The sequence below is a fragment of the Hippocampus zosterae genome, chromosome 9 (genome assembly GCF_025434085.1).
Source record: "Hippocampus zosterae strain Florida chromosome 9, ASM2543408v3, whole genome shotgun sequence".
In the NCBI taxonomy this organism is placed as follows: Eukaryota; Metazoa; Chordata; class Actinopteri; order Syngnathiformes; family Syngnathidae; genus Hippocampus; species Hippocampus zosterae.
The window spans coordinates 18,549,960-18,576,831 of NC_067459.1; the positions used below are offsets into that span (position 1 = coordinate 18,549,960).

General features: G+C 42.7%; 2 protein-coding genes and 1 long non-coding RNA gene across 4 annotated transcripts in view; 2 read left to right on the plus strand and 1 right to left on the minus strand.

The window, feature by feature from the left end:
* Positions 1-1,707, minus strand: part of srgap2 (SLIT-ROBO Rho GTPase activating protein 2) — a 52,031-nt gene extending 50,324 nt beyond the window's left edge. Inside the window, exon 1 of the mRNA XM_052076851.1 lies at positions 1,053-1,707. Coding sequence (XP_051932811.1) covers positions 1,053-1,119 — 67 coding nt within the window. The 5' untranslated portion in view covers positions 1,120-1,707. The remainder of the gene's footprint in view (positions 1-1,052) is intronic.
* A 137-nt stretch (positions 1,708-1,844) lies between these two features.
* Positions 1,845-7,691, plus strand: fam72a (family with sequence similarity 72 member A). 2 transcript variants are annotated; one of them, XM_052076903.1, is made up of 4 exons: positions 1,845-2,858; positions 3,038-3,115; positions 4,156-4,193; positions 5,396-7,691. In XM_052076903.1, the coding sequence occupies exons 1-4, from the start codon at positions 2,707-2,709 to the stop codon at positions 5,488-5,490; spliced, it is 363 nt and encodes a 120-aa protein (XP_051932863.1). In that variant the 5' UTR covers positions 1,845-2,706; the 3' UTR covers positions 5,491-7,691. The 2 variants fall into 2 exon arrangements, with proteins under 2 accessions (XP_051932863.1, XP_051932862.1); XM_052076902.1 differs by having other exon boundaries at positions 1,855-2,858; positions 4,069-4,193.
* Positions 7,692-8,629: 938 nt separating this feature from the next.
* Positions 8,630-26,872, plus strand: part of LOC127608047 (uncharacterized) — a 37,487-nt gene continuing 19,244 nt past the window's right edge. The window contains exon 1 of the long non-coding RNA XR_007964178.1: positions 8,630-8,837. This is a non-coding gene — a long non-coding RNA (uncharacterized LOC127608047). The remainder of the gene's footprint in view (positions 8,838-26,872) is intronic.

Genomic DNA, 26,872 nt, shown 5'->3' on the forward strand with positions numbered 1-26,872 from the left:
ATCTGGACAAACCCCACACAACAGGGAGAACATGCAAAGTCAACACAAGAGGTCATAAGAAGAGACTGGCACCCCAGACTGAACTGTGATGCAAATATGCCCACCACTATAGCTGCAAATTATTAACAAAACCAAAATGAAGAACAGAAAAATCCCATCATAATTAACTGGCTGTGATGGAGGGTGAATCTACACACTATGACATCACAAATGTACAACTATTTACATCCATCATCAAGTCTAAAGGGCACCACGGTAACTGGCTGCCAGTAAAAAGTTTCTATTAAATTAGGTAAATTATGTATTACTACAAGAATGGCAGGCAAATGCATTTTTTTGCATCATGACAGTGTCAGTGAAGAGGATCTTGGAAAAAGGCAGACTTTTTTTTAATACCGTGTGCGTATTGGACGTCAACAGATGGTGGTGCAGGTGTACCTAATCAAGTGACCAGTAAGCTATATCGCCACCAGTGTGGTCTGACTGCCTGACGACAGAAGCATCCACAAACACAACCAATCGGGCCATAACTCACTCCAGTGTATCGTATGAAAAAAAAAACAACAACCCTGTGGACGTTCAAGAACAATCGCCGTTTTCGTTGCAATGCCACACATGCTCGGGCGGTATGCTCAGCAGCCTGCAGCACAGACATGCGGGAGACAGTCAGTGAGAGAAAACGCCCTGTTCTCTGTCGAAACAGCAAGGCTTCGGCTTGTCGTGCATAGCGGATACGACAAATAACGTCTAAGCTTTCACACCTCAAACATGCTGCTGGTGGTCAACAACTTGGGCGTTTTTCCCCTCCTTTCTGTCTTTGTTGGCGATTTGCGCTCAGCGTTCGTTCGTATGCGAGCTACCACATGAGCACATGCTGCATCCTAGTAGCTACAACGATTCCACTTAAAAAAGAGATACTATGGGGAGAACTTGGCAATGAATTCACCAACAAACACAATATTGGTGGCAGCGAAACATGCGGCCAACACGACAATAAAGACCGTTGCATCATCGCTTGGGAATTCAGAAAAAAAGCCTGAAAAAAGTTTTACCTTTAACTTGAGTTTCATATTCGGCCACTATCTCCTTGTCCTTTCTGAATTTGGCCGGAGACGTCATGGCTGGAGTTTGAAGAGCAAACCACTTGTCCACGCTGCGAAGTGAATTTGCTCTCAATTGGACAATAAAAAATAGTTTGATGTCGAGACCGGGGGAATATCCACGTTGCGTCTCGGTAAAGAGGAATTGGGTGAAAAAAAAGCGCGGTTCCAGATGAGAAAATGTGGCTCCTCGCTTGGTGAGTCCGCCGGTCCGTATTGTCTCCCTGCGTGCGTTCACTCAGGGCGCATTGTGAGTTTGACGCTTATTCTGCTGCTGCACGATTTTCACACGCGCATTCTCCGAACCACCGGTAGCGGTGAAAAGCGTTTCAAGTCAAAAGGGGGATTTATCCCCCCTTTGGATGGGTGATAACGAGTCAGTATGCGCTCCAGAAGCGTCCGCTTGCTTCTTCGATCCCGCCTGAAGTGATCTGCTCACCCCCCCATGAAGAAATGCGATAGAGGAGGAACCGGTGGAGGGGTTGGCTGTTCCTCGACCCCACTGCGCAGGACATAAGGATGCCTCGTTGGGGCACTTAAAACGCAAATGAATTCTTAACTTTCATAATCTTGTAATTCGTAATGGTTGGTTAAATGATAATTTAAACGGCCACGTGCTGCTGAATGATAATAGTCCTAAGAAACAATGCAAAGTGGATTTTGTTTACTTTTTCACGACTGTCAGACACCCACGACATAGCATTATATGTGCATCTACATAGTTTTTTCCATTTATTACATTCAAACTAAAATCGACAGTTTCTGACAGCTTGCCACAACCGGAAGTAGTCACTAAGGTTTCCACGCGACAACTAATATACACATATATCTTATTTTGCTATTACTTAGTATGAACTTTGATAACGATTTAACTGACAACTGTAGTGCAAAAAGCGTCAACAAATACGCAGTTACTATTTTATATTTCCGGTCAGGGAAAAACTTTTCACTCTGACACGCAGCCAGCCCCGCCTAATTTTACAGGACACGAGCAACGGTTTATTACAACTGCGATTGGCTCTGACAGTCCAAATGACGTGAAGTTAAACCAACCAGCCTCGGAGACAATTGAAAACGATCCCCGACCAGGTGGAACGTATATCCAATTAAACTTGGATTTGGTGATATTCCTGACCAATCGTGTGTGTCACTTTGGCGTACGTCCAATCAGATCCAACCCTGGATTCTTTTCAAAGATTGTTTCAGGAAGTGGTTTAAAATACCAGGAAGTTGTAAACATTGACGGCTATTCGGTTAGCTTACATCTACAGCTGTATGGACGCGCAATTGTTCGTTTAAACAATCGTTTTACTCGCCGTTTTTCTGTGTATTTTCGAAATTTATCCGACCGGCCTCTTCGTGAAACGTGAAGATACCGATTCCCCCGCGAGTTTTGTAGTGTATCAGGAACGCTAACATTAGCTGCGGTTGCTAGACGAGAGAGGCTCACCGTCGCCTCGAAATTGAATGTTAAAGGCACTCCCGTCATTCGTAAGCGCAAAGAAATTGGTAACGTCACTGTGAATTCTTCTTTCTGCTGTAATTGCACTATCAAGGCGGCGTGAAACGCCAACGCCAGAGTTCGCAACACCAAAGCAGGACGACCATGTCGACGTCCAACGCCAATTTCAAAAACAAGTGTGTCGCCCAGGTGAATTGCATCTTTTGTGACAGCGTGCTTTGTACGAGAGGCATGAAAGCCGTGCTTCTTGCAGACACCGAGGTTCAGCTGTTTTCGACTGATATACCTCCAAATCGGTAAGTGCCAGTGAAGTTAGCACCGCTGCCCGCTTTTGTTGACAGACGCTGTTGTTAAGACGTGGCTTCCATGACATTGATTTCCACTGTAAGAATGAGTGTGATTGATAAAGTGTTGTCTGAAATGTTTTCTGCGTGCCCGACCTATCAACCATGTTTTGTTTACATGAAACGCACAGAACTGTTGACTTTGTGGCCAGCTGCTACTCGACTGAAAGCTGCAAGTGCAAACTGAGAGATATTGCATGTCTCAAGTGGTAGGTAAAGCGATTTGTGCATTCATTCATTCTTTCATTCATTAATTTTCCGAACCGCATTATCCTCACACGAGTCGCATCATACAGCTTTTATTTAAATGATAGCATAGTACTGTAATATACAACAGAGAAAGCAAGTACTAAATTTGATCAGTTTTATTTCAAAATAAAAACATTTGATACCCACTTCATGAGGGAAATTTCTGGTCTGACATGTAGTTTGCACTGCCATATAATCACATTGCATCACACGGAGAGGTGTTTGTAATGTTTTGTCCGTCAAGAATTTATACGGTAATCAAAATAGTGCAACGCAGCAGTTCTACACAAGTAATTACAAGTGTTCATTTTACAAAGTAAAATACAATAGTGGGCATACTTGATTTAAAAGTTTGCTCTTGAGATCTATTTAAATTGTTTAATTCAATGTATTTATATTCAAAATAACATTCCTATGGCAATTTAGAAGTATAGCAAGTAAACGCCAATGCCTTTGGTGTATACACGGAAACCATACTTCAATTTATGAGTTTATACATAGTCACCCTATTTATATTTTAATCTTAACACATGTTAACATGTTACAACACTTGTTGTAACATGTACAACAAGTGTTTTACGGTTCAAAATGAACTAAAATAATTAGTGTTAGAAAGATTTAGTTTTATTCATTTTAAACATGTTCTTGTTTTGTAACCCAAAAAGACATGATCCATTTAATCCTCTTGATTCCATAATCAAACAAATTTGAACTATGACATTATAATTCCAACGTTGTGATGTTAAATGACAAAGCATGTGGTGTTTCCGTTTCTGTGCCATTCCTCTGTTGTTGTCAAGTCCAGGTCAAAAACAAACATCTGTTGTTCCACAGCCGATAGCGGAGTTAGCACTTTTCAGTTGTGTTCATTGTAAAGTGCCGACTCATGCCTCTGCTTTGTTTTCCGCCACAGTGGTAACGTAGTAGGCTATCATGTTGTGGCCCCCTGTAAGCCCTGCCTGCTCTCCTGTAATAACGGACACTTCTGGATGTTCAACAGTGACGCCGTTTCCACTCTCAACAGATTGGATGCAACAGGTCTGTTTCAACAGTGTAACCTCGATGGAAGCGTTGTGATATCCTCATTTTGCTAAAGGACGTATACTTTTTTTTTCGGTGTGCAGGTGTTTTACTAATATGTCAGGCAAGGTTTTGTTAAAAAAAAAAAAAACTAGAGCGAAAAGATTATTGGCTATTGACTACTTTTTTGTTTTGAAAAAAAAGGTTTCTCTCTGATTGGAGGAAATACTGTATGTTTTGCATATTTGCATGCACCCATCTCCCCTCCCCTTCCCATAATTGCCTTTTTCACCATGACACCACACATCCACTATACTTCCGGGTGGCAAAAGGTAAACTGGTAAACTGTGTCATGGGCTTTTGATAGTGACAAGTCAAGCCAACCTTTTCAACATGTTTGTGATAAAATGCCTTCCCCAAGCCCGATGATAACAGTTTTGGTTCCAAGTTTGTCCTTTGAGGCGTTTTTGCAATCTGCACTGTGACATACTCTGGCTTCATCCTCCAAACCTTTGAAAGTGCATGTGGAACACAACCACACAATTCCAAAATTGTTTCCCCTACAGTAACAGTATGTCAGCTTGATAATTTTTTTGTGTGAGTGTTTGGATGCGATGAAGTCACTGTAAAGAATAAATTCCTCAACATGATCTATACTGTGGGCGGCCCGGTAGTCCAGTGGTTAGCACTTCGGCTTCACAGTGCAGAGGTACCGGGTTCGATTCCAGCTCCGGCCTCCCTGTGTGGAGTTTGCACCTTCTCCTCGGGCCTGCGTGGGTTTTCTCCGGGTGCTCCCACGTTCCAAAAACATGCATGGCAGGTTGATTGGACGCTCTAAATTTTCCCTAGGTGTGAATGTGAGCGTGGATGGTTGTTAGTCTCTGTGTGCCCTGCGATTGGCTGGCAACTGATTCAGGGTGTCCCTCGCCTACTGCCCGAAGACGGCTGGGATAGGCTCCAGCACCCCCCGCGACCCTAGTGAGGATTAAGCGGTTCGGAAAGTGGATGGATGGATCTATACTGTTTTTGTGTATTTAGAGTATAGCTGACTTGTACAGTTTTACTTTAGAAGTTGAGTCAGTACTTTTACTAGAGTATATTTTACACAAGTATCTGTAGTTCTACTTCAGCAGAAAGTACTTTTGCTATAGCTGTGGATCAGAAGTTGCCCGACCTCGGAAACTGATTTGTAAAAGGTGCCAACTCCTCCCTGTGCGCAGGTCTTAATCTGCTCCTGTGGGGAGATCTGCCTGAACTAGATGACAGTGAAAATGAGGAACCAGAAAGCCCGTCAGAGGAGGAGTGTATCAGGTAAAAATGGACACGAGAGACCCGGAGACGCTTGCAGCAGCTGACAGCGTTGAGATGGAACTGGATGAGTGGGAGATATGGGGGACCTTAGAGTGTCATTTAACTCTGAATCACATCGGACTAAAAGGTGCTGCTTTGTTTTGGCTCAAATGAGGCCAAGGTAGTCTTGAAGCCACGCCCAGTCAGCATGTCACGGCAGGTGCTTTGCCCCTGGACAGCTGGTGGAACACCTGCTCTGACACGCAGGGATTAGTTGGGCCAGAGGGGTGGCACACTCCAAAGGTTGACTCCCTGGAAAACAGCATAGTGGATGTGCTCGAGCAATGTAAAACTCACACTCCACCTTTTTTGAAAAAATGCCATTGAACTTCAACTGTTAATCGCCTGTAATGAGTACAGTTCCACTTGCATCCTGCGGGTGACAGTAATAAGCAACACGACGTGAAATGCACAATAGAGTCCGCCGCAGAAAGTCACGGACTAATTCAATATCGTTTACTCTTAAAACCTTGGCCTTGCCTTTCATATCACCTCCACTCAGAAAATATATGTTGTTACTCAGCTGTTCTGCCCTTTAAGCACATGCTCATGCTATGTAAATTGCAATCATCACCACCAGCCTCTCCTGTCGAGCGAAAGGCACACTCTTATAAACAATTTCAACGGCTCATCAAATTTTATACCATGCTTACATTAAGCATGGCTTTCTGTTATGATGACGTCAAATCAAGTAAAATGAAAATCAACAGTAAAGTGTGGCACTGCGACTGAACCAGTGTGTGTCTTGAATGGGGTTGAGGCGGGGGGGTGTTGCACAGTCAATTTAAAGGGCCAATGATACACGGGCTACACAAAGTGATCTTGTAGAGTGTGTGATGCATCGATATGTTGAAGCATATATGCCACAAATATTACTGGATATGTGATGCTGTGACATTGACTGAACTATTTATTTAGCACATTTGAAAGAGGCCTGAGAATTGCTCTTTGTTTTGTTTTTGTAATGTAGCACTTCGAGCGTGGACAATTTCTAAAAAAAAAAAAAGAACTGAAATATTGAACTGCGGCTTTCCGTCGTGATGCTGTGGAGTCTTAATGGTCAAATGCCAGGAAGCTGAATATCAGAACACGTGTTCTCGTAGGAAATATTGAGGAAAGCAATCTATTCCATTGTCAAACTGCCACCATTTTAGGAACTTTGACAGGATTTGTTTTATGTAACGTGAACATTTGTAATGTTTAAAAAGTTGACAATTGTAATATTAATATATGAAACCAGTAAAACCCTCTTTATGAAAAAAAAGATAAAGTCGGTGTGCCTCATGTATCTTATTTTAACAACACGCATGTAGAAAGAATTTATCACCAAAGAAATGTGAATGTGTTGAAATATTAAAACGCTCCACCATTGACGGGTGATGTAGCAGCTAGCCAATCTTCAGCTAGACTCAAGTATTGACAAGCCCTCCATTTCTGAATCATACAACCATTGCAGTGTTTTGTTTGGATGTTTCTGTATTCTATTGGGCATAATCTGATTTAATAATGGGTATACCTGAGTGAACCCTTTGGGCTCAGTGGCTCTATGCTCAGCATAGTATGCTGTAGTTTGACCAGTGTCATTGGACTTCCATTTATGACGTCCTCTTTGAGACAATGCTAAAATGTGAATGTCGGCTCGGCATCCTTTGTGTCCTCTGTTTGCAGAAAAACAAGATTATTGCTATGCAGTTGTGCATCTTTGTTTGTGCGTGTGCAATGGGGCAAGGCAAGCTCATCCTTATGACTGACAGTCCGCAGAACAAATATTATCAATGTAGTCACCCACTTGAATACTTAAAACCACATGCTTCCTTTTTGTTTACAGTCTTTGTTTACAAATTAATTGGTTTGTTATGTGCATTTAATGTATTTTATATTTCATTTGTGATTTTTTTTTTTCCAGGGGTTTCTTACCCTGGGGGTTGGGGTGTATAATTTTACCACAATAAGGTATCACTTATGACTTCCTCTGGCTTGGACAATGGTCACATGATGGTTAAAAAATATTTAAATGTTTATGAAGTGAATTAACTTTTAATTAATTGCCCTGCTGAAATTGTATATTTTGTAATTGCACTGAAACTGCGTTGGTAATTTGGAAAATTGATTGTTGTTTTGTATCCTTGTTGAATTAATAATAAACGTTTTTATTTAACAAAAATACTATTGGAATGTAATGTGTATTTTATGAATTTAAAATTATGGAAAGATATGACTCCCTTTTTTAACTACATCTGCGTGGTTTAAAATAGTAGACTAAAAAAACTGTAGTAAAGTGAAAGAAAAATTGTGGTGCCCTTATTTAAAAAAAAAAGGAAGGGGGGGGGGGGAGTTGGCAGTGCGAATGTGTCCCGAGGTCTTTCAGTTTGACACCGGTGTCTTGAGGACTCTGATGGTTTGCTCAATGCTCTGCCGCCCTCTTGTGGATGAAACACAAATTACATACATAATGTTCTTTTTTTTCATAAAAGTAGTTTAGCTTCGTCATAATTTGGCCAACCGAGGTTCTGATTTATTAGTAGGATGTACAGGTTAATATAAAAAAATTGTCTCCTTTAAGAGTGACGTCACATTCAGATTGTGCATTAATCAGTTCATTCATTCATTCATTCATTCATCTACAACCATCCACGCTCACACTCACACCTAGGGACAATTTAGAGTGTTCAATCAGCCTGTCAGGCATGTTTTTTTTGAATGTGGGAGGAAACCGGAGTAACTGGAGAAACCCACGTAGGCCTGGGGAGAACATGCAAACTCCACACAGGGAGGCCGGTCTCTGCACTGTGAAGCCGACGTGCTAACCAATGGACTACCGGGCCGCCCATTAATCAGAACTGTTTTTGAAACCGGATGGAATGCAAAATTGGAGAAAAAAAATATTTTACCGATCAATTATTCAGAGAGACTTTAAATCCAACCAATGACCGTTTATCGTGTCATTATTTAAAAGGACATCTGAGACAAAATTACGACTGCAACAAAAACAAACAAACGAAAAAAACAAAGTATTTAAAAGAAAAAAAAGGTCGCCTTTAACACACGGTCATACGTCACCTGCATCGCCGGAAGTTGTTAGCGGTCAGCAATCTGGAATTGTAGTTTGCAATTAGAGCTATGGCGCTATATATTGTACTGTTATTATTGTTCTCATCCAGAGTTTGTTTCGTGTACACTTCACTGAGGACACTGGCAAAGAATGGGAATCCGGAGTGCCGGGAGAAGCATTTTAACACGGCACACGTGAGCTACGATCGTTTAATCGCTGCAAAAGTGCGTCCGATGCTTCCGCGTCAGGCCTCTACTAAGGTAGGCAGTCATTTGTTTTTTACAAACTTTTGTGTCTTCCTTTTCTATTTTGTTCATCTTAGGGCCCGTTATGTCTGTTGTTCATCAGGGAATCCGTGCGTAGGTGCGTGCGTGTACGCGCTCGTGCGGTAACTGGTCGATTGCGGCAGGTTGGTTGATCGAAAAGTAGATCTTTGGTCAAAAAAAGGTTGGGCACCTCTGCTTTAGAGGCATTTTGATGAAATGCAAGAAGACCATATTCTTTGATAAAAGATTTACATCAGGGGTGTCCAAAGTTGGTCCTGGAGGGCCGCTGTCCTTCCTGTTTTCCAGCTCTCCCAGGAGCAACACACCTGATTCAAATCATCAGGATCGTTCTAATGCTGCTTCAGAGCTGGCTGATGAGCTGATCATCTGAATCAGGTGTGTTGCAGCCCAGAGAGCAGCTGGAAAACAGGCAGGACAGTGGCCCTCCAGGCTCGGAGCTGGACATGTATGATTTACATAATAACCATTTTATTTACGTTGAGTGTCTTTTCGCGGGGGCGTGAAAGGCACTAATAATCAGAACTGCCCGAGATATGCAAACGTCCAAATTGTTTCAACAAAAAAATAAAAAATAAAAATAAATAAATGGCGAAAACTCTGACGCTAGATGGCAGAGTGGTACCATGAATATACACAAGCAGAGGCCTTGCATGAGTAGAAGGACTTCCAGATTATAAACCTCCGTGTAAAAATAATAAAATCGCTGTTTTAAAAACCGTACATACAACAACTGCCACGTCACAAGATTTAAATGAGTGTGATATATTGATTGCTTGTGTTTGGTACATTACAAATGTATGTGTTTGTGTTTTTTTTAAATCAATATATTACACAAACTTCTTGTTTGTTAAAGGCCATGTAAGTATCATGATACTTTAGTACTACGTTTTTTTGTCATTATTCACATTAAACGTGTAATTCTGAACTCCTTCTTCATTGGCAGATAGAAATAGATGGACATCAAATTGGAGGTCACCTTGACCATCATAAAGAAGAGAATATTTCATAGAAGAAACACAAGGAGGTTCATAAAACTAGGCAGTCTGTCATGGCCATCTCCCGATAATAGACCTAAAAGGGCTAATGTCTGCCATTGCCTGATTATGCATATTAATGACACCTCAAGAATTCATCACAAAAATCTTTTTACAATGGGTGAAGAGGGCAAATGGAATAAACGACTGGATTCATTCCCTTTAGGGAAACACTTCATCAGGGAGACACGTTTTAAATAATGTATCCAAATGATTATCATGCGCAATATGAATACTTTGGATGAAAGGCGAGTAAGTAGGGTGTCGTGCCAACCGAATCGTGCAGGTGTTGCAGGGTGCCGGTTCCGTGCCTACTCGTCCATACGCAGCACTCCACTGTGAGACCAGCTGCAATGGGCTTTTGTTGCTCAAGTGTTCAAGATCACACAAAAGAAAACTTCAAACAAGCCTCTTTTTTTCTTCGTTTTTTTTTTTATTGTGTTCTGTTCTTGTGGGCAAGCTGATTACAGCAAGGGATAAAAGTTGTTCCTATACAGTAAACTAATGTGGAGAATCAGAGAGCTCTAATTAAGTCATGGGGGAGCCAGAGGGAGCCGACATGGATGTGTTCCCAAAAGCCCAGACCGTCGGATGAGGGAGGAGGGGATTGGTTCAGTGGGAACTTCACAGGCCAACAGTAGTCGGCATCAAAGGTACTTGTTGTCAGCTGAAGGTCCAGTCGAGGTATGAACTGTTGCATGCATGCCGTCCTCCATTTTAAAGCCCCAATAAGTTACTCCAAATGCAAACACTGCTGTGTGTATCAACAAGCGCCGACACCCGCTTTGCAAAATACTGAATTCACGTTAAACCAGCAGACCGTTTAAATTAATGTCAATATAAATATTTTCCCCTCGGAGATTATTTTCAATTTTAACAAATAATTTAAAATTGTGTGCATTGATATAATGGCTATAAACAAATAAATTTTCGGGTAATCTGGCCTAAACATATTTTTCTCTCATTTCTCCATCTTCCAAAGCATCGTCAATACATTGTCACTTTTAAAAAAACTATGGTATTGATTTAACGATGTGTTTTTTAAAAGTTTTTTTGCACGGCGTCATACAAGGAAATATATTTAGTTCAATGGTTCTTAACCTTCTTAGTGGTACCGAACCCAATCGGTTAATCTGCACATTCTGTAAACTGAACCCTTCATTATTGAAAAATAAATATGCAGTATATATTTTTTTTACAAATTCAAGATATTAAAGAAAAAAGGAAATTACATTTCAAGAGATGAGTATCTTTTTTTTTTTAATTGTACAACGTACGATCACGACAGTCACATTTTAATTTCTGAGCGAATTAAATTTCCCACAGCACTGATTGGACAAGCAATGTAATGTGAGCATCTGCAGCCAGTGATGGCCAAGCAGGTGTGTCATAACTAATTGACATGTTTAGTCGGGTGTGTCTTACCCTCCTTGGCCGAGACTCCGTCGAAACCCTGAGACCGATTCACCCAACCCCTGGGGTTCGATCGAACCCAGGTTAAGGACCACTGATTTAGTTGTTTCACAACATGAGAAGGTAAAAATATCAATTCTAGTCCTCAATAGAGGGGAGTAGTGCCCCCCCACCCCCCAATTTCTAGCAAAGCCTACATTACATTTACAATTTTAAGTGTCTAATCACCAAAATTGCTTCATGGTAATTGACTTACCGGTATTTGAATTATATAATTAGACTGGCCGGCCACTATTTTTTTGCAGCCATAAATCTTGTCTTCCTTTTTATTTAAAAAAAAATTATGTCATTGTAGTGCAGCGACCATTTTCTCCATCCAATATTGATGCAGTCTGCTATAGCTTAATTATTAGACATGTAAACGAGAATGATTAAGCAAGTGTTGGGAAAAGAAAAAGCTCAGATGAAAGATTCTAATCGTAAATGTCTTTATTAAGTAACGCACACGCAGGCGCATGCACACCCGATGTTATTAAGAAGAGCTGTGCTCCGCTTGTAGCCACCTGCAAATTACAATTTAGCACTCAAATTAAGGTTATGCGTTTTAGGCCATTCTTTGCATGTGTGTTTGCAAGGTTGCAAGTGTGTGTGTGTGTTTGTGTGTTTGCGTGCGCGCGTGCAGGGGGAGGGGTCGAGCGAGTGTGGTAGAAAATCTCTAATCCGGGTGCTGTCAGGCCCAAACCCGGCTTGATGTCCTATTGATGTGGAACAGAACAAAACATTGTGGGCCCCTTGCTAAGCTCTTGCTCCCTCTCTCGCTCTCTCTTTTTCTATCTCTCTCTCTCTCACACACACACTAACGCGCGGGCCCCTCTGTGAAGCCCCCGGCCCGGGCCCCCTGCTCTCTAAATGGGAGGGGCATTCCTCAGCCCATCCACACTCTTGCACATTCACAACAACAACTGACTCACACTGAAATCTTAACTCTTTGAGCAGCGTGTTGCTCAGTCCATCCATTTCCATGATGCAACGCAAGGCCCGTCCACATTTAAAAGCGCATCCCTTTGGGTATGTTGATCTAAACGGACGTACATTCATTTTCTGGTGATTTATTGCAAACATAACCGTGATGCGAGGCTACGCTTAACAGAAGCCAGACGCACCATTGTACTTTGGCAGTAATAAAAGTGTGTATCTGTGGCGACAACTAAGTTATTATTTCCCCGCTGTTTGGACTGCTCCCTTACCCGCAGCATTTCTGTTTACTATTAAGGCTTGAAAGAAAGAGAAGACGGTGAGCAGAGACACAGGAAGTGAGAGGCATGTTTGTTTGGGGGTGAAATAGGAATTATAATAAAACATCCCATGCTGTTTTTGGATACATTTGACTTCTTACGTATGTGGTGTGGTTCACTGGTAGCCCAGCAGAGGGAGACGCGGCTAGCGAGCAGTCATGGAGCAGGGCCCTGATTTGACCCGAGCTTGCCCCTCAGTGTGAAGCAGTGGACTTCCTGTCTGATCCACTGGAGCTGAAATAAATCTGCGGTCCTGAGTGCTTGGTTTTTAGCTCCGAGGTGGCGGCCTCAAGGTTTCACCCGGGACCTCGTCCAAACACTTAAAATAACTGCCGTGCTATAGGAAAGCAATACGCCCACGCTATGGAAAACATCCTTACCTGTGTCTCCACACCCAGTCTTGCTCACAGGGTCAGACTGTGCCCCCCTCCGGCCCCTCCCCCTTGGCCCCCTCCCCTTCGCCCTCCTCAGTAACTAAACTCACCCCTTGGTTTCCTCTGTTGGATCACGCTGATCTTTATTCCACTGCGCCGCCGGGCGGCCGTCCAAGCGAGGCCTGAGCGGGCCTAAACAAAATGTTTTTTATTGACGGGCGAAAGCAGCCGGGCCGACAGCGGCGATTGGCTGTAATTGGTCGGCGAGTCAGCCGCGTGTTTGAACTACGCCGTGTAAAGTGGCAGCCTTTAAAATGTGCGCACACATTCAACGCCCACCCCTGTTTCTCCCCTCCGCTCGCCTTAAGAGAAGCCAGATGGGCCACAGGGAAGCAATCACCCCTCTATTTGTCTTGGTACCGGTCGGGCCAGTGAAGTGTTCTCAGGCCCTGTGCTGCCTGTTGTCTCCGTCGCTCACGGCAGCTTCTGGACAAATGGTGACTCGATGAGATGGGGAAACAGAACCGGCTCGGATGACACTCTGTGGAATGCAGACCTCCAACAAGGCCAAACATTTGGATCATCACCAAATTGTACACCTTCATAGATAAAGTACATACGTGCCCCATACCTGAGATTGTTTGTCGAGATGTGCCTTTTGATTGGCTGGCGATAAGTCCAGACCCGTGGCCACAACACTGGTCAAACTAGTCTCAACATGGCATTCTGATGAATTTTGTGTTTATGGAATAGGACGTAAGCAGCAAAATCGACCCGTTTTTAGCCATCTCAGGTGGCGGCCATTTTGCCACTTGTTGCCGCCTGCTCAGGGCTCTGGTATTGAGCAATCACAGCTCACCTGTTTTCTTTTACTCTGGTCATGTGATGTTCGCACGCTGAGCTGCAATTATATTTGGAGCTTGATGTTCCAGAAATCGAAAATCTGTTTGTGTTTGTTATCTACAAAGGTATTTAAAATAACATATTTTCTCATGTTGTTTTTGTGATTTTTCTTAAAATCCCAAATTCAAATGCAAATGCACACAATGCACCTCATTGTCAGTGACTGCTGAAATATGAACATACGAATGAACGTGAACTAGTAAATGCTAAAAAAAAAAAGACAAAAGAAAAATGTTGCGTGATCATTGAGTAAAATCCAGACGAAATCTTCCGTGCATGAATGAATCTCAAGTTTGGAAGTTGGACGTATTTACATTAAGTTGACAACTAACCCTAAACATGGAACAGACATTACCTTTAATTTATAAACTAACATGTCACACAATTTCAAACACAAAATGGACCATTTGCTTCATTTCATGACCGTACCAGTTCTATCCAGCGAACCATGTGAGTGACCTGCTATTGCGCCACCTAATGGCACAAACCAAAAGGAACAACTTTTCTTGTGCTCTGGACAGTTTTGGTGGTTTTGACATGTTTACAAAGTTCTCTGGGGTCACATCAATAACGTTGATGCCCCCCCGCCCCCCCAAAAGCGTCTACGCCAATCAACCAGAGGAGGGAGTATTCGGTCCTGTTATTCGTTCTAATATCAATTGGCCACTGCTTTAAATTTTAATCACTTACCATAGACTCATTTTGTTACTATACCCTCAACTCCAAGTCACTAAGTTTTATTCAAAATATATTGCGCAAAATGAGCAAACTCTCTACAGAATGGCGAGAGTTGACACGGATTCAAACCCAAAAACCACTTATGTTAACCACCGTGCTGCCTGTTGACAAATACTAGCATGCCAGCAAACAGAAATCCTTGACTCTTGATGGTTTGTCGTTTTTTTTCTTTTTTTTTGTAATACACATGTACCACTTGTTCTTTGGCCCCATGCCCTTCCATCTCTGTTGCTTTGTCAAAAGCGCCGTTTGCCGTTTTAATGAAATTGCTTACAGACAAAATATATCTTGATGGCTTGAGAACATCCATTTAATATCAGCACTGCACAGGCCCAAGTAGCTGCCTGAGATCATATGCAGGATGAATTTGAGGGTCAATGAGGAAGCTGGTAGCTAACATCCTTCACCTGCTGATATGGACACCGGCATTTAGAGGTCAATTGATGGTGCGGGAGAAGCTGTCACTGTGCCTGTGTGTGTGTGTGTGTGTGTGTGTGTGTGTGTGTGTGTGAGAGAGATTCCACATGAACATGCAGATGGTTTCGTTTAGCGCAATGAAATCAGCAGCAGATACAGAGCAGTGACAGTGAACGTGAGCCTCTTTGCACACACACACACACACACGCAAACTGAATCTGGTTGCATGGGTTAATAGTGACGGAATCCAGAAGGAATTTTACTCAAGGACTGAAGCAGCGAGCTACAAGGTAGCCTCTAAACTGCCCTTAAGAGCATTCATGAGTTTTCAAAAGCATCTTTAACATAGCAGAACGCATGCGAGATGACAGGATGTGCGAAGACTAAATACAACAAATTGCGCATACACATTAGAGAATGTCACAGAGAGTTTCCGAGGGCCGATCCCACCTTGATATGCTCACCTCCCGATTGGCCGGCCTTGCTTTGAACCTTGACCCGTGACCTTGTCTGGGACTTGTGACCTTGAGGGAAGCACAAGGCAGAGAGGTGCGAATCCACCAAACGCACGCTCTCCGCTCTGCCTTTTCCCCTCGGATCATTCGTCTCCATCGGGAGCGGGACGGCGATGGAGAGCAGAAATGTCAGCGAGACATTAAACAGGAGGCGCCTGTGTGTGCTCTCCCCGTCCAACCTGTCTGATTGCCCTCACCTCTCTTCCTCCTCCTCCCAGATACACTTCTCCGAGGAGCAATAAATTCATCCTCTCGTCTCCGAATCTCTTTGCCTTTCTTTTGTATCAACAGCCATGTCACCTTTTGTGCACGTCCTCTCTTTAGCCTCATATGCTTAATGTCAAGGCCACCAGTAATTCAAATCCAATGGTTGTATTTAAATCCCATCTCCTTCTCGAAGGGAAGCTTGTACTGCCAAGGCTCGAAATAACTTTTTTGTCTTTGCGGGGCAGTGTTATGATTCAATGACTTCATTTGAGGAGCAAATTTCAGAAGCATATTTTTTCGCAGGTTAATCCCAGGGACCCGAAGCAAAAGTTTTATTTAAAAAAAGAAGACAATATTTTGAATTTATTTGTTAAAACAACACTGTGTGTATTCTCAAAACAGTTTCAGCGCGGCAATTTCAAACTTTTTCATTTTAAAATGAGTATTTCAAAAGAGGTTGTGCTGTCTCAAAACCAAAAGTGATTTAAACATAGATAAACTACTGTCATGTCATTTTGATAACATTTATTGTGTTGACTACAAAAGTAAAAAACAAAATCCCAGACTGTTTTGTGAAAACTAGCAATTAACATTAGTGCTATTAGAAATAAGCAATATTAATAGACTTTTATTCTTACAGGCCAATTTTGTTTGACATACTGAGTTATAATTCAATTACAATTCTGTTAAACATGATTTTGTCAAATTTTTTCTCCAGATGCTTGCCTGCTGTTTTTCTATTCAAAATTGGATACTCTCTGCTGTCATGTAATTCCAGCAAGACCTCTGTGAAAAGTGTACTTGATCACCTAAGAATTTAATTCCGGCGTTAAACGATGTATGTCAATTTTAGGTTAGTTTAGCAATTAGCATAGCAAATAGCATAGCTTCTCTTTCCTTTTCCTGGCTATCCCTGAGTTACAACAATTCTTGTCAGATGAGTAGCTTGTTCGCCGCCACGGAGGAAATGATGACTAATTTAATAGCTCTGCAACGTGTTAGCCACACTATTAGCCCGCTGAAAGATAGCCGACGACTTGTACGAAGGTCGAGCTCGGCGACACTTTTGGGGACTGTCTTGGTGGTTCAATTGTCAGAAGAAATATCTGTAAATCTTTTGGTGTGAAGGTTGTTTGTCTATATGTGCCCTGTGATTGGCTGTTGACCAGGCCAGAGTACACGACACATCGAAAGTTAGCTGGGAAATAGGCTCCAGCTCAACTGGCTAGAAAAAAACGGACAAATTAGGTTATAGGTCGCCCCCCCCCCCCCGCCCACCCAAAAATAGTTGTGATTTACTGTGGTGTCATTATTATTTCAAGCAAGTATAAGCTGTTATTTTCACAGGGGCGTGTTCACGTCTGCCGTTAGTTAAATGTGGAGCCTGTTTATGTTTTCCGCCTCAAAAAGTTACTGACCACAATGAGATCAACTCGCATGGGCACTGCTTGTGTCCTGTCTTCAACCAACTCAACCTGCTTTTTCTGTTGCGTGTTTTAACAGTCCAGAACAGCAGCCTGATTTTGTTTTTCGCTCCTGTTATTATTGCAACCCTGGCAACCAGGCCTGAGCCTTTTTTCTTTTTTTTTTTTTCTTTTCCCCTGACCCTAACCATGCTTGTTTATTTTCTGGGGCCCAGACCCAACCAAGAATACACAGCCGTGGGTGATGTCAGAAAACCCTCATCTAAATGCCATTATTGGAGCATCATGAGAAAGCGTCGGAGCGTCGACACCTGCGAGCGGCCCGTGCGCACACACAACAGCGGTTGTGTTTGCGCACGGCGGCCCCCGCCCGACTCACTGGAGTGCTGTTTATTTTATTGAATGTTTATTTCGCTGTGTAAAACATGCCACTCAGGGACTTTTTGCGCAGCGATGTGCTCTAACTGTGGGTCCCTCCTCCTCCGTCAGTGTGTATATATTGGAGCGTTTTCCTCACTAGTCTGTGTACTTGTGTAAATCCATCCAGTCACACATTGTAAACAACATCTCTACATGTTTATAAATGCTGCCCGACCACTCTAATGAATTTATGGTAATGCCTTGTTCTACTGCTCCTGCTCTGCGTGTGTGTAAGTGGGCTCGTATGCCTATTAAGACTGCCTATCGCCGCTGTGCGCACTGCAACATATTTTGTCGGTTTCTCGTGTGCGAGGAAGACTTTTTTTTTTTTTTTACACGCGATTTCTGGTTTAAACGTTAAAAGTTGGTGACAGCAGCTAGCAGTGCCTGACTGTTGTGAATTTGCGGGCCCCAGTATGAAGTCCATTAGCGGACCTGCTCACTTTGTTTCTTTCTCCGCTTGTTGACCTCCGCAACGATTCGATCTCTTCATAATGAAGTTAATTCTTGGAAATATTTGATTTGTTGGGTGATTTCAAACCATGTGGGACATTTTTTCCTTCCACAGTTTACTGACACTGTTAAAGGTATTCAATACCTCTACACAATGACGACAAGAAAATAAATGACATTTGAAATCACACATTCTGATTGTTTTCTTACATTTATGAGCATTATGACCATTGTAAAGGCTGCTGATTAAAGATGTGTGCAGTAAAAATTCAGATTCTAGTGCATGGCTCAACTGTTAAAAAGTCTGAAGTACAAAAAAAAAAGGTTACTTGTAATTCAGTGGAACCTTTGGAACACTCTCGGTTTCAAACTCCCCAAAAGTGGCACAATTTGGAGTTTCACCAAAGGCACCTTGTGGGACTCCAGCCCAGTGAGCATCTAAAGCAGGGGTGTCAAACTCATTTTTGTCACAAGCCTCTTTGGGGTTACGTCTTCCCTGGGTGGGCAGACAGTAAAATTAAGTAAATGTTTCTATATTGTTACTTGCAGGCCACATAAAATGATGTGGCGGGCCAGATCTAGCCCCCGGGCCTTGAGTTTGCCACTAGTGATCTGAAGGATGAGCAGCACAATTGTGTTTGGCTATTTCTTACTGGTTTGGGTGTTGTTGGTTTTTTTCTTTTAGTCAGCACAGAATGGTGCCAGTCATGACCATAAGTGATGACAATCATACAGTCGAACAGAAATATTACTCATTACAACATAGTGAAAGGATACTCAGTTAAGTATGAGCAAGAGAATGAATCATCTCTGATTTGCACAAATGAGTTTTATAAAGCACGGTAATGTAAATAGCTCCAATCTGTCTGCCAGTCTACCTAAAAGCGTGAGTAGGTTTTACTTTACTTTAGTTTTATTCGGTTTCATCGTACAATTGTAAATATGTTTTGACACTTGTTGGTTAGGATTTTAAAAGGTTAGCTGACAGTTTATGGAAGTGAGTCGTTTTCCATACGTACATATTCTACAGTGTTCGTCCTTCTCCCAGCTTACTTTGGGGGCGGGGCACACGATGCCACGAAATTGCAGGGACAAACGACCATTCACGCACACATTCCACGCTCAACTTTGGGGCAATTTTATTGTCTGAGGATAGCATCATGATTACTTCAAAATATATTGTACCTCGGAAGCGAAGCAAAAACTCACATATAGTGTGTGTGTGTGTGTGTATGTGTGTACAGATGCAGATTGGAGATCATTTCTCTTCGGAGTTTCTCATGTCGCACGATACATGTGTTTTGTTGATTTGATAATTGTGTGCATGCAGGTGTGATGTGAGAGGGCACACGTGGGTCTGGGACGAAGCCATCATGGGCGGCCCTCATCAGGCGTGACAGGTGTTATTACATTGAAATGAGGGCAGTGATGTATGCATCTGTAATGTGGACCGGGCCTCTTCTGCTTGATGGAACCTGACGCTTCTCATTATCGTGACGCTTCTGGAAAAAAGAACAAAGTACCAACATTTCTCCACCAAGTGAGCCCCATCAACCCTAATGAAGAATTGTAAACACACTTTATGAAGACATGACTAAAAATGACATTATTCTTTGAAAATTCTGACAAGAAATGCTCTCTTGCCACGACTGAAATGAAGTTGCTGGCGCAATCAAATGGATAACGTTCTCCTTCAACTTTAAGCAGGATTTGCACTTTGCCACTTCGCTCGAATGTTTGACCTTCCTAGCGCAGAACGGGTAAAGAGTTTTGACATACCGCGGCTGTTCTCACATATATTTTACATTGAGTTGCCGAAGGTCGAATATTTCTTTACCGTCAACATTAGTTTAAAACTTGACTTGCATTTTTAAAAGCTGTATTTTCCATGACTGAAGTAGGAAAACTGCGGTCTCGAAAGTAGTGGTGAAAATTCTCAAAAGAAGACCGGATTGGATTGCGGAGAGCTTGTTTGTTTGTTTTTTTTAAACATACAGTGCGTGACAAATTTTGTCTTGCAGACCATCCAGTGTCATGAAGTCAACGGCGCCAACTTGAATTTACAGAACTGAACCAAGCACAACATTCACCAGTTTTTCTTTTTTTCTGATCAGGAATGCAACCCAGTAGCTATAGTTTGACATCTTACAGCATTCCTATAACACAGGGGTCTCCAACGTGGTGCCCGCGAGCACCAGGTAGCCCGTGAGGACCACACCAGTAGCCCGCCAGTGCTAGGATTGTGATTTGCTCGTAGAAATTATGATTTAAAAATGCAAACATGGGCAGTATTATAGATTCTATAGCTACCTATTTAGCTATCTAACTAGCTAGCTACAGTATACTGTATATCTAGCTAGCTAATGTTCTAATATTATTAAATGTAATTTGTACAAATGTTATTTCAGACGCGTATCAATTTGGTAGCCCTTCACACAATCAGGACACATGAAGTAGCTCTCACTCTCAAAAAGTTTGGTGACCCCTGCTATAACAGTTATGAGGAAGTAATGTGGTTTGCAATATTTTTGGGCTACATTGTGAAAAATCCTGATCATGATTAGGGCCCTGAGCGGCACAGTGTTCAGTGTTTAGCAGGTCCGCCTCACAGTGCAAGTTGCAGGGTTCGATTCCGGCTCCGGCTTTCCTGTGTGGAGCTTGCATGTTCTCCCCGTGCCTGCGTGGGTTTTCTTCGGGTACTCTGGTACTTTCCAAAAACTTGCATCGCAGGTTAATGGAACACTCTAAATTGTCCTTAGGTGTGAGTGTGAGCGTGGATGGTTGTTCGTCTCTGTGTGCCCTGCGATTGGCTGGCAACTAGTTTAGGGTGTGCCCCACCAACTGCCCAAAGACAGCTAGGATAGGCTACAGCATGCCCGCCCGCCTTTCAAACATTGGCTCAATGGCCGATGTTTGCGATTATAATAAATCAATAAATATGCAGCTTAAATGAATGCGCACTCCCCCTGCCCCAACTTTTGGGATGGAGGAGGGATGACAAGAAGTCAAACACTGTATTTTCTTAACAGGCTATGAACAGCACCATTTTTTGATTTACAAGGTTTGTATTATATCTAAATGGTTTCTGTGCTCTTTATTTGTTATGGTGTTAAATGACATGAGAGAGATAAGCTCGTAAGACGGTTAGTTAATTCAAATGATCCCAGGCAGGAGAAGAAGGCTGGCGTGAAATACAAACCAGTGCACTTTTCCTGTGTGAATGCATTCTGAAGTCAATTCAGCCAAGGTGATGTGCGCCGCATTGTGCTAGCCGGCGTCTTATCACCAGCCTTGATTACTGATTTGTGAAATGAATGTATTAATTGTTGTGAGTTAATGAAGCTTTTATATGGTTCCGTCTCATCCAGTTGAGGGTGGGGGGGTTTGTGCCACAGAGACCACACGCTGTGATCACGCACAATAAGCTGTGATATAATCAGAAACCAAGATAACTGCTTTCCCTTTGTTAGTAGGTATGAAAAGGAGCAGAAATAAACAAAATCCAACATCTTAAAAAAAAAAAAAAAAGATCCACGTGTAAAGTCAATTATTTCCGTGCTCCCCAATGTCATTTCATTTTTTTTTGTTTATTCCCCATCAATGAGATTGAAAAGGAATTTCAGGATAAATGCATGTGTATGCAGCATAGTGCATGCAAAGCAACAAAACACGATGACAAAAAACCCCCAAAACACTTTTTGGGAGGATTTTTGATTTACTGCCAAGTATGAAGGCACTTAAAACTGCTGAAAATATTCTCATGTTGTGATGAAATGTATGTCAACAACTCACCCAAAAAAAAGAAAATTGAAGTTTTCTGTTTGCTCAAAGGTCAAACACAATATGTTGTGGAATTGCTAGTTAAAATTGATATTTTCCCCTTTAAAATATCATGTACAGGTCAATAGAAAGTGGATCCAGAGTCAAGCTGTAAAATAGTGCGTGTGATTTCAGACTTCTTACACTCTCAACTGCTTGCTTGCTCAACAAGCAAATTAACAACAAAAAGAAATAGACCCGGGAAGTCCCGTTACATGCACCTGACTGGTGTCACTTTTGTCACTGGAGTCTAAAAAGAAGCTCACCGCTTTAAAACACAAGAAACGGCACTTTGCAGCTGAAATTTTCCAACAACATACAAAACAAGCTTCCTGACCTTAGGCCTGGCGAGGTGCGCTGACCTCACATGTCATTCGTCATCTCATTTCTGATGATACAAGCATTGTGATTAATCAGATCCATGTCCATCCTTGCGATTATCGGCGCAACATATCCAAATGCGAAGATCCATCATTTGACGCAAAACGGTCAACCCGCACCGGAGTCACCCATCATTTTCGCTTCACTTGAAACATCTAAACGGTGCGCAGCGTCGTGCCAATAAGCAAACATCTGTCTCATTTGAATGGGCCGCGGCCTACTTGATTTGCTGAGGAACAAATGTGACGCCATATGTTTTCTGCTTCCCGGCCGCAAAGCGGTCCGCTAAGCTACTACCTGCGAGGCTCATCTACGGTACATAAAACAGTTCATCGCTCGTCTAATAGCGAGAATGCGCTTGTGCAGGCGGAGTCCGCCCGACTCAGTGTAGCTCCCTCTGCAGTGCAGTTTGAAGCCTGACATATCAATGGTATCTATCGCACAGTGTAGATAGTATTGATTGCAGGCGCATTTGCTTTTAGTTTCCGTTGGTTTCTTTCAGAGCTGCTGGGTTCCAAACCTCATCTGACGTTTCTTCAAACTTTCAGTAAGAAGCTTACTCGTTTCGAAAGAAATCCATCATAAGACAGGGATGTCACAAAGTGTCATCGAGCGCAAGTTGACAAAATTGCTGACGCCGTTGCATTCGAAGGAGAAGAAATCCAACAACTGTCGTTGGATTCACTGAGAAAAGTAATATTGAGTAAAAGTAGATCATAGTCAGCACAGGCCTTATTGTTGGAGTTCCCAGAACGATTATCCAGAGCGATTATCCTGAGGTGTGGTGTGATTTCAGAAGGATTTTTCTTCCCCGATCTGCTCCAAAAAAAGTTGACAATCACAAGTAATAAACTTGTGAAATAGGTACAAACGCAGATCCTCGCGTGCGGTCAATACAGAGTTCGGCTTTCTGGTTTCGGATGGAGATATTCTATGTGGGTTGCTGTGCTCTCCACTCAACTCAACTGAATTTATAGAGCACTTTAAAGCAACCATCGCTGTATACAAAGTGCTGTACATGGAGCAAATAAGATCAATTCTGAGTCATGCTGAGTCAATAGTCAAAGAATCCAAATACCGAATGTAGTTTTTGGTACCTCGAATAATGTCTGGTCAGCAGACCTAAGGTGTCGGGCAGGTGTATAGGGGTGGAGGAGCTCAGATTGGCAAGGTGGAGCCAGGCCATTTCAAGATTTGAAAACATCTCTTAAAAAGAACTTCAAAACTTCAAAAAATCCAGTGAAGGGATGCCAGAGTAGGAGGTATGTGCTCCCTCTTATGAGTACCAGTCAAGAGGCGAGCAGCAGCATTATGGACCAACTGGAGACGCTTAATGGAGGATTGGCTGACTCCAAAGTAAAATGCATGACCGTAATCCAGCCGGGATGTGACAAAGGGATGAATTACTGTTTCAAAGTTCTCATGAGGAAGGAGGTGTTGGGCATTGTCTGTACACCACATGCCATAAGAACATTGAACACATAATGTACTTTTTTCGTAGTAGTGTGCGTCTAACTATTGGGTTAGAAAAATAGCCTCTGAAATAATTCCGATGGCTTAAGAAATTTGATCGCCAAGCACGCTACAGGACCTTTAAGATATGCTTCACTTCGGCAGGGCCATTGTACTATTTCACATTCAAATTGACACTCAAGGAAATATTTAACAGCGGCGGCCATTTATGACAAGATTTCAAATCGCACGAAGTAAACATTCCGGCAATACTAACATTTTCTCCTATATTCAGTAGCGTGTGACCATGTTTCCCCTCAGTGATGGTTTGCCTGAATAGCATGAAAGGACGGCTCAAGTGTATTCGTGACTAAAGTATACACAGTTTATTGCCCTTCATTCCTTTATTTGTGGATGTGAAAGGGTCTAGTCACTCCGGGCGGGCTTATGCAGTGCACGAACGAGCAGCCGCTCCCTCGTCCGTGTGCGCTCCAGCAAGTGAGAGGGATAAAGGTGAAACCACTGATTTGTTGCAGTCGCTAAAATAATAGAGCAATTTCTTTGCTTGATGCTCGTGCTCCGCTGTTGACACACACGCGTGCGCAGACAGCGGGCTGTTCTCTCAAATCATCCGCAAACAATGACACTTGTGAACAGATCACATCAATCTCTCTCAAGAGAAATATGAGTTCCCTCACCTTAACACTCGCTCCCCAAACTAAATCAAACACACACACACACACACACACACACACTTGCTAAGGCCACTGGGCATTGTGTGCATGTGCGCAGTGAAAGAGAAAAACATTTTTCATTCATTTTACATTTATTTCCAATCTCACAGGAGGTCCACAAAAAAATTCAGTCAGATTCCAATGTCACAATCTTTCCAGTGAAGCATCAAACAAAACGTCGGGCCGGGGGCGAGGGCTGACTCCACATCAATTACACCTTTATTTGTTAGCGGAGGGTAGGCCTTATTTTGACGGCAATTTAAAATGCTGCTTGTTCAAATGGTTGTAGCGTCGAACAATAAAATCAACACTCAATAAATTACACGCTTTCGCAGCTGAATAGGAAAATAGAGGACGGCGGCCGAGGGCGCGCTGCGCTACCTCCACCAAGGCTTAAACATTTGCCACGTGTAAAATCGCACATTTTTAGCGGCCAAGCAAGTGGCACAAAGGCCCTCCTGACATTCCTTCATATTCTTAAGACAATTTGTGAGAGCTTTTCTATACTGCAACAAATTTGCACGTGTTGTATTCCATGTGGGTGTGACCGCCCAAAATTGGCCCACTGATTCGGCATAAAAAACTCAAATGAATCAACTCCGCAATGCTCTTGATGTGCAGGCATTGTCAGAGAGTCGCAGGTTGCACAGTTTCTAATGGACACGCAAACACCATGTGATGGAATTTTAGATGTTAACCAGAAAGACTGGTGGCCCGGTGATCCAGTGGTTAGCGCGTTGACCTCACAGTGCAGAGGTCGTGGGTGCGATCCCGGCTCCGGCCTTCCTGTGTAGAGTTTGCATGTTCTCCCCAGGCCTTTGTGGGTTTTCTCCGGGTACACCGGGTTCCTCTCACATTCCAAAAACATGCATGGCAGGCTGATTGAACTCTTTAAATTGTCCCTAGGTGAGTGTGAGCGCGAATGGTTGTTCGTCTCTGTGTGCCCTGCGATTGGCTGGCAACTGGTTCAGGGTGTCCCCCGCCTACTGCCTGAAGACGGCCGGGATGGGCTCCAGCATCCCCCGCGATCTTCGTGAGGATTAAGCGGTTCGGAAAATGGATGGATGAATGTAACCAGGAAGACGGTGCTTAAGACGACCCCAGATGTTGACAATTTGTCCCTAAAATGTGATGACATTGTCAATTGTCACCATTGCTTTCTTTCTCATCAACAAGGCACCAAAAATCTTGCCGGCCACACTTTGACTTCATTCTGGTGGCTCTAGTCGAGCAATAATAGATCTGATTTCACCTCCAGACTGTACTTGATTGAACTCTAATAGACAATTAAATCCAAAGGAATCACCTGTCCAGCTACTTTTGAGCCCTTGATGGAGTCTCAGAAACTTAAGCCGAACGATTGCACTTCAGTCACACTGTGTAACTTAATAATGTCATGTAAATTTATGGAAGAAGACTCGGTGATAAGAAAGGTTTTGGGGTTTAAAAAGTTTCGCCTTTCTTTGCAGTTTAATTTTTTTTTAAAGAAAGGCAACACGCTCTTCATTTTTCTCTCCCGCCCCCACTAATCTCTGTATATGAGCTCAAAGGAAGGGAAAATCTCTCTGTGGGTCCTGGTTGTTCTAATATGTGTCAGTTTTTGTCCTGTTCTCCGTCGCTCTGCTTCCTCCTCGCTTATTTTGGCTCTCCGTTTCCTCCTGTCTTCATATTTCTTCTCTTTGTTTGACTCGTCTGTCCCCGTCTCCGCTGGCTCTATCAGTCGTCGTCAGCGACGAGCACAGAGGACAATGCTGTGTGTATGTGTGTGTGTATGTGGAGTCTAGAACGATGATGAGGATGACGACATTTAGTCATGGAATTCCTAATTTTACCCGGTGCTTTTTGTCCAAACGAGACAGCTTTTCTTGACACTTTGTCCAAACATGCTGATTGTGCTGCAGCTGTGGGACTGTGTGTGTGTGTGTGTGTGTGTGTGTGTGCCGCTGAGGGTGCACCTGTATTTCGATTTAAACACCGAAGCATCATTCAGCGAGCCATATATTGCAGAGCATGTGTTCCAAAACATCTTTGGCCGTAAAGAAAGAGATGAAATATCTTTCAAGTTCAATTCCAGGAAATTTATTTATGGGAATTCTGTTTATAAAATAAATCCACCTGTGTGTGTGTGTGTGTGTGTGTGTGTGTGTGTCAATGCATCTTTTATTGCCATCTGGATTCAAATGAATCCAAATGTTGGGTCAAGTTCCAATTTGTTCATATTATATAACAACTTTCCACAATAAGTAATTGAATTTGTTTTAGTCTGTCAGCCAAACTTTCACTTTAATTATTCGGGTAGTGTTGTGAGCCAATGTGTTGAAATTCTTTAGCTTTCATAAAATGGAACAAAAATAATTCTTAACTCACCAAATAGCACCCTCCACTCCCCGCCCCGCCCCCTTCTTAAACGATCCAAAATCATCCCTGTA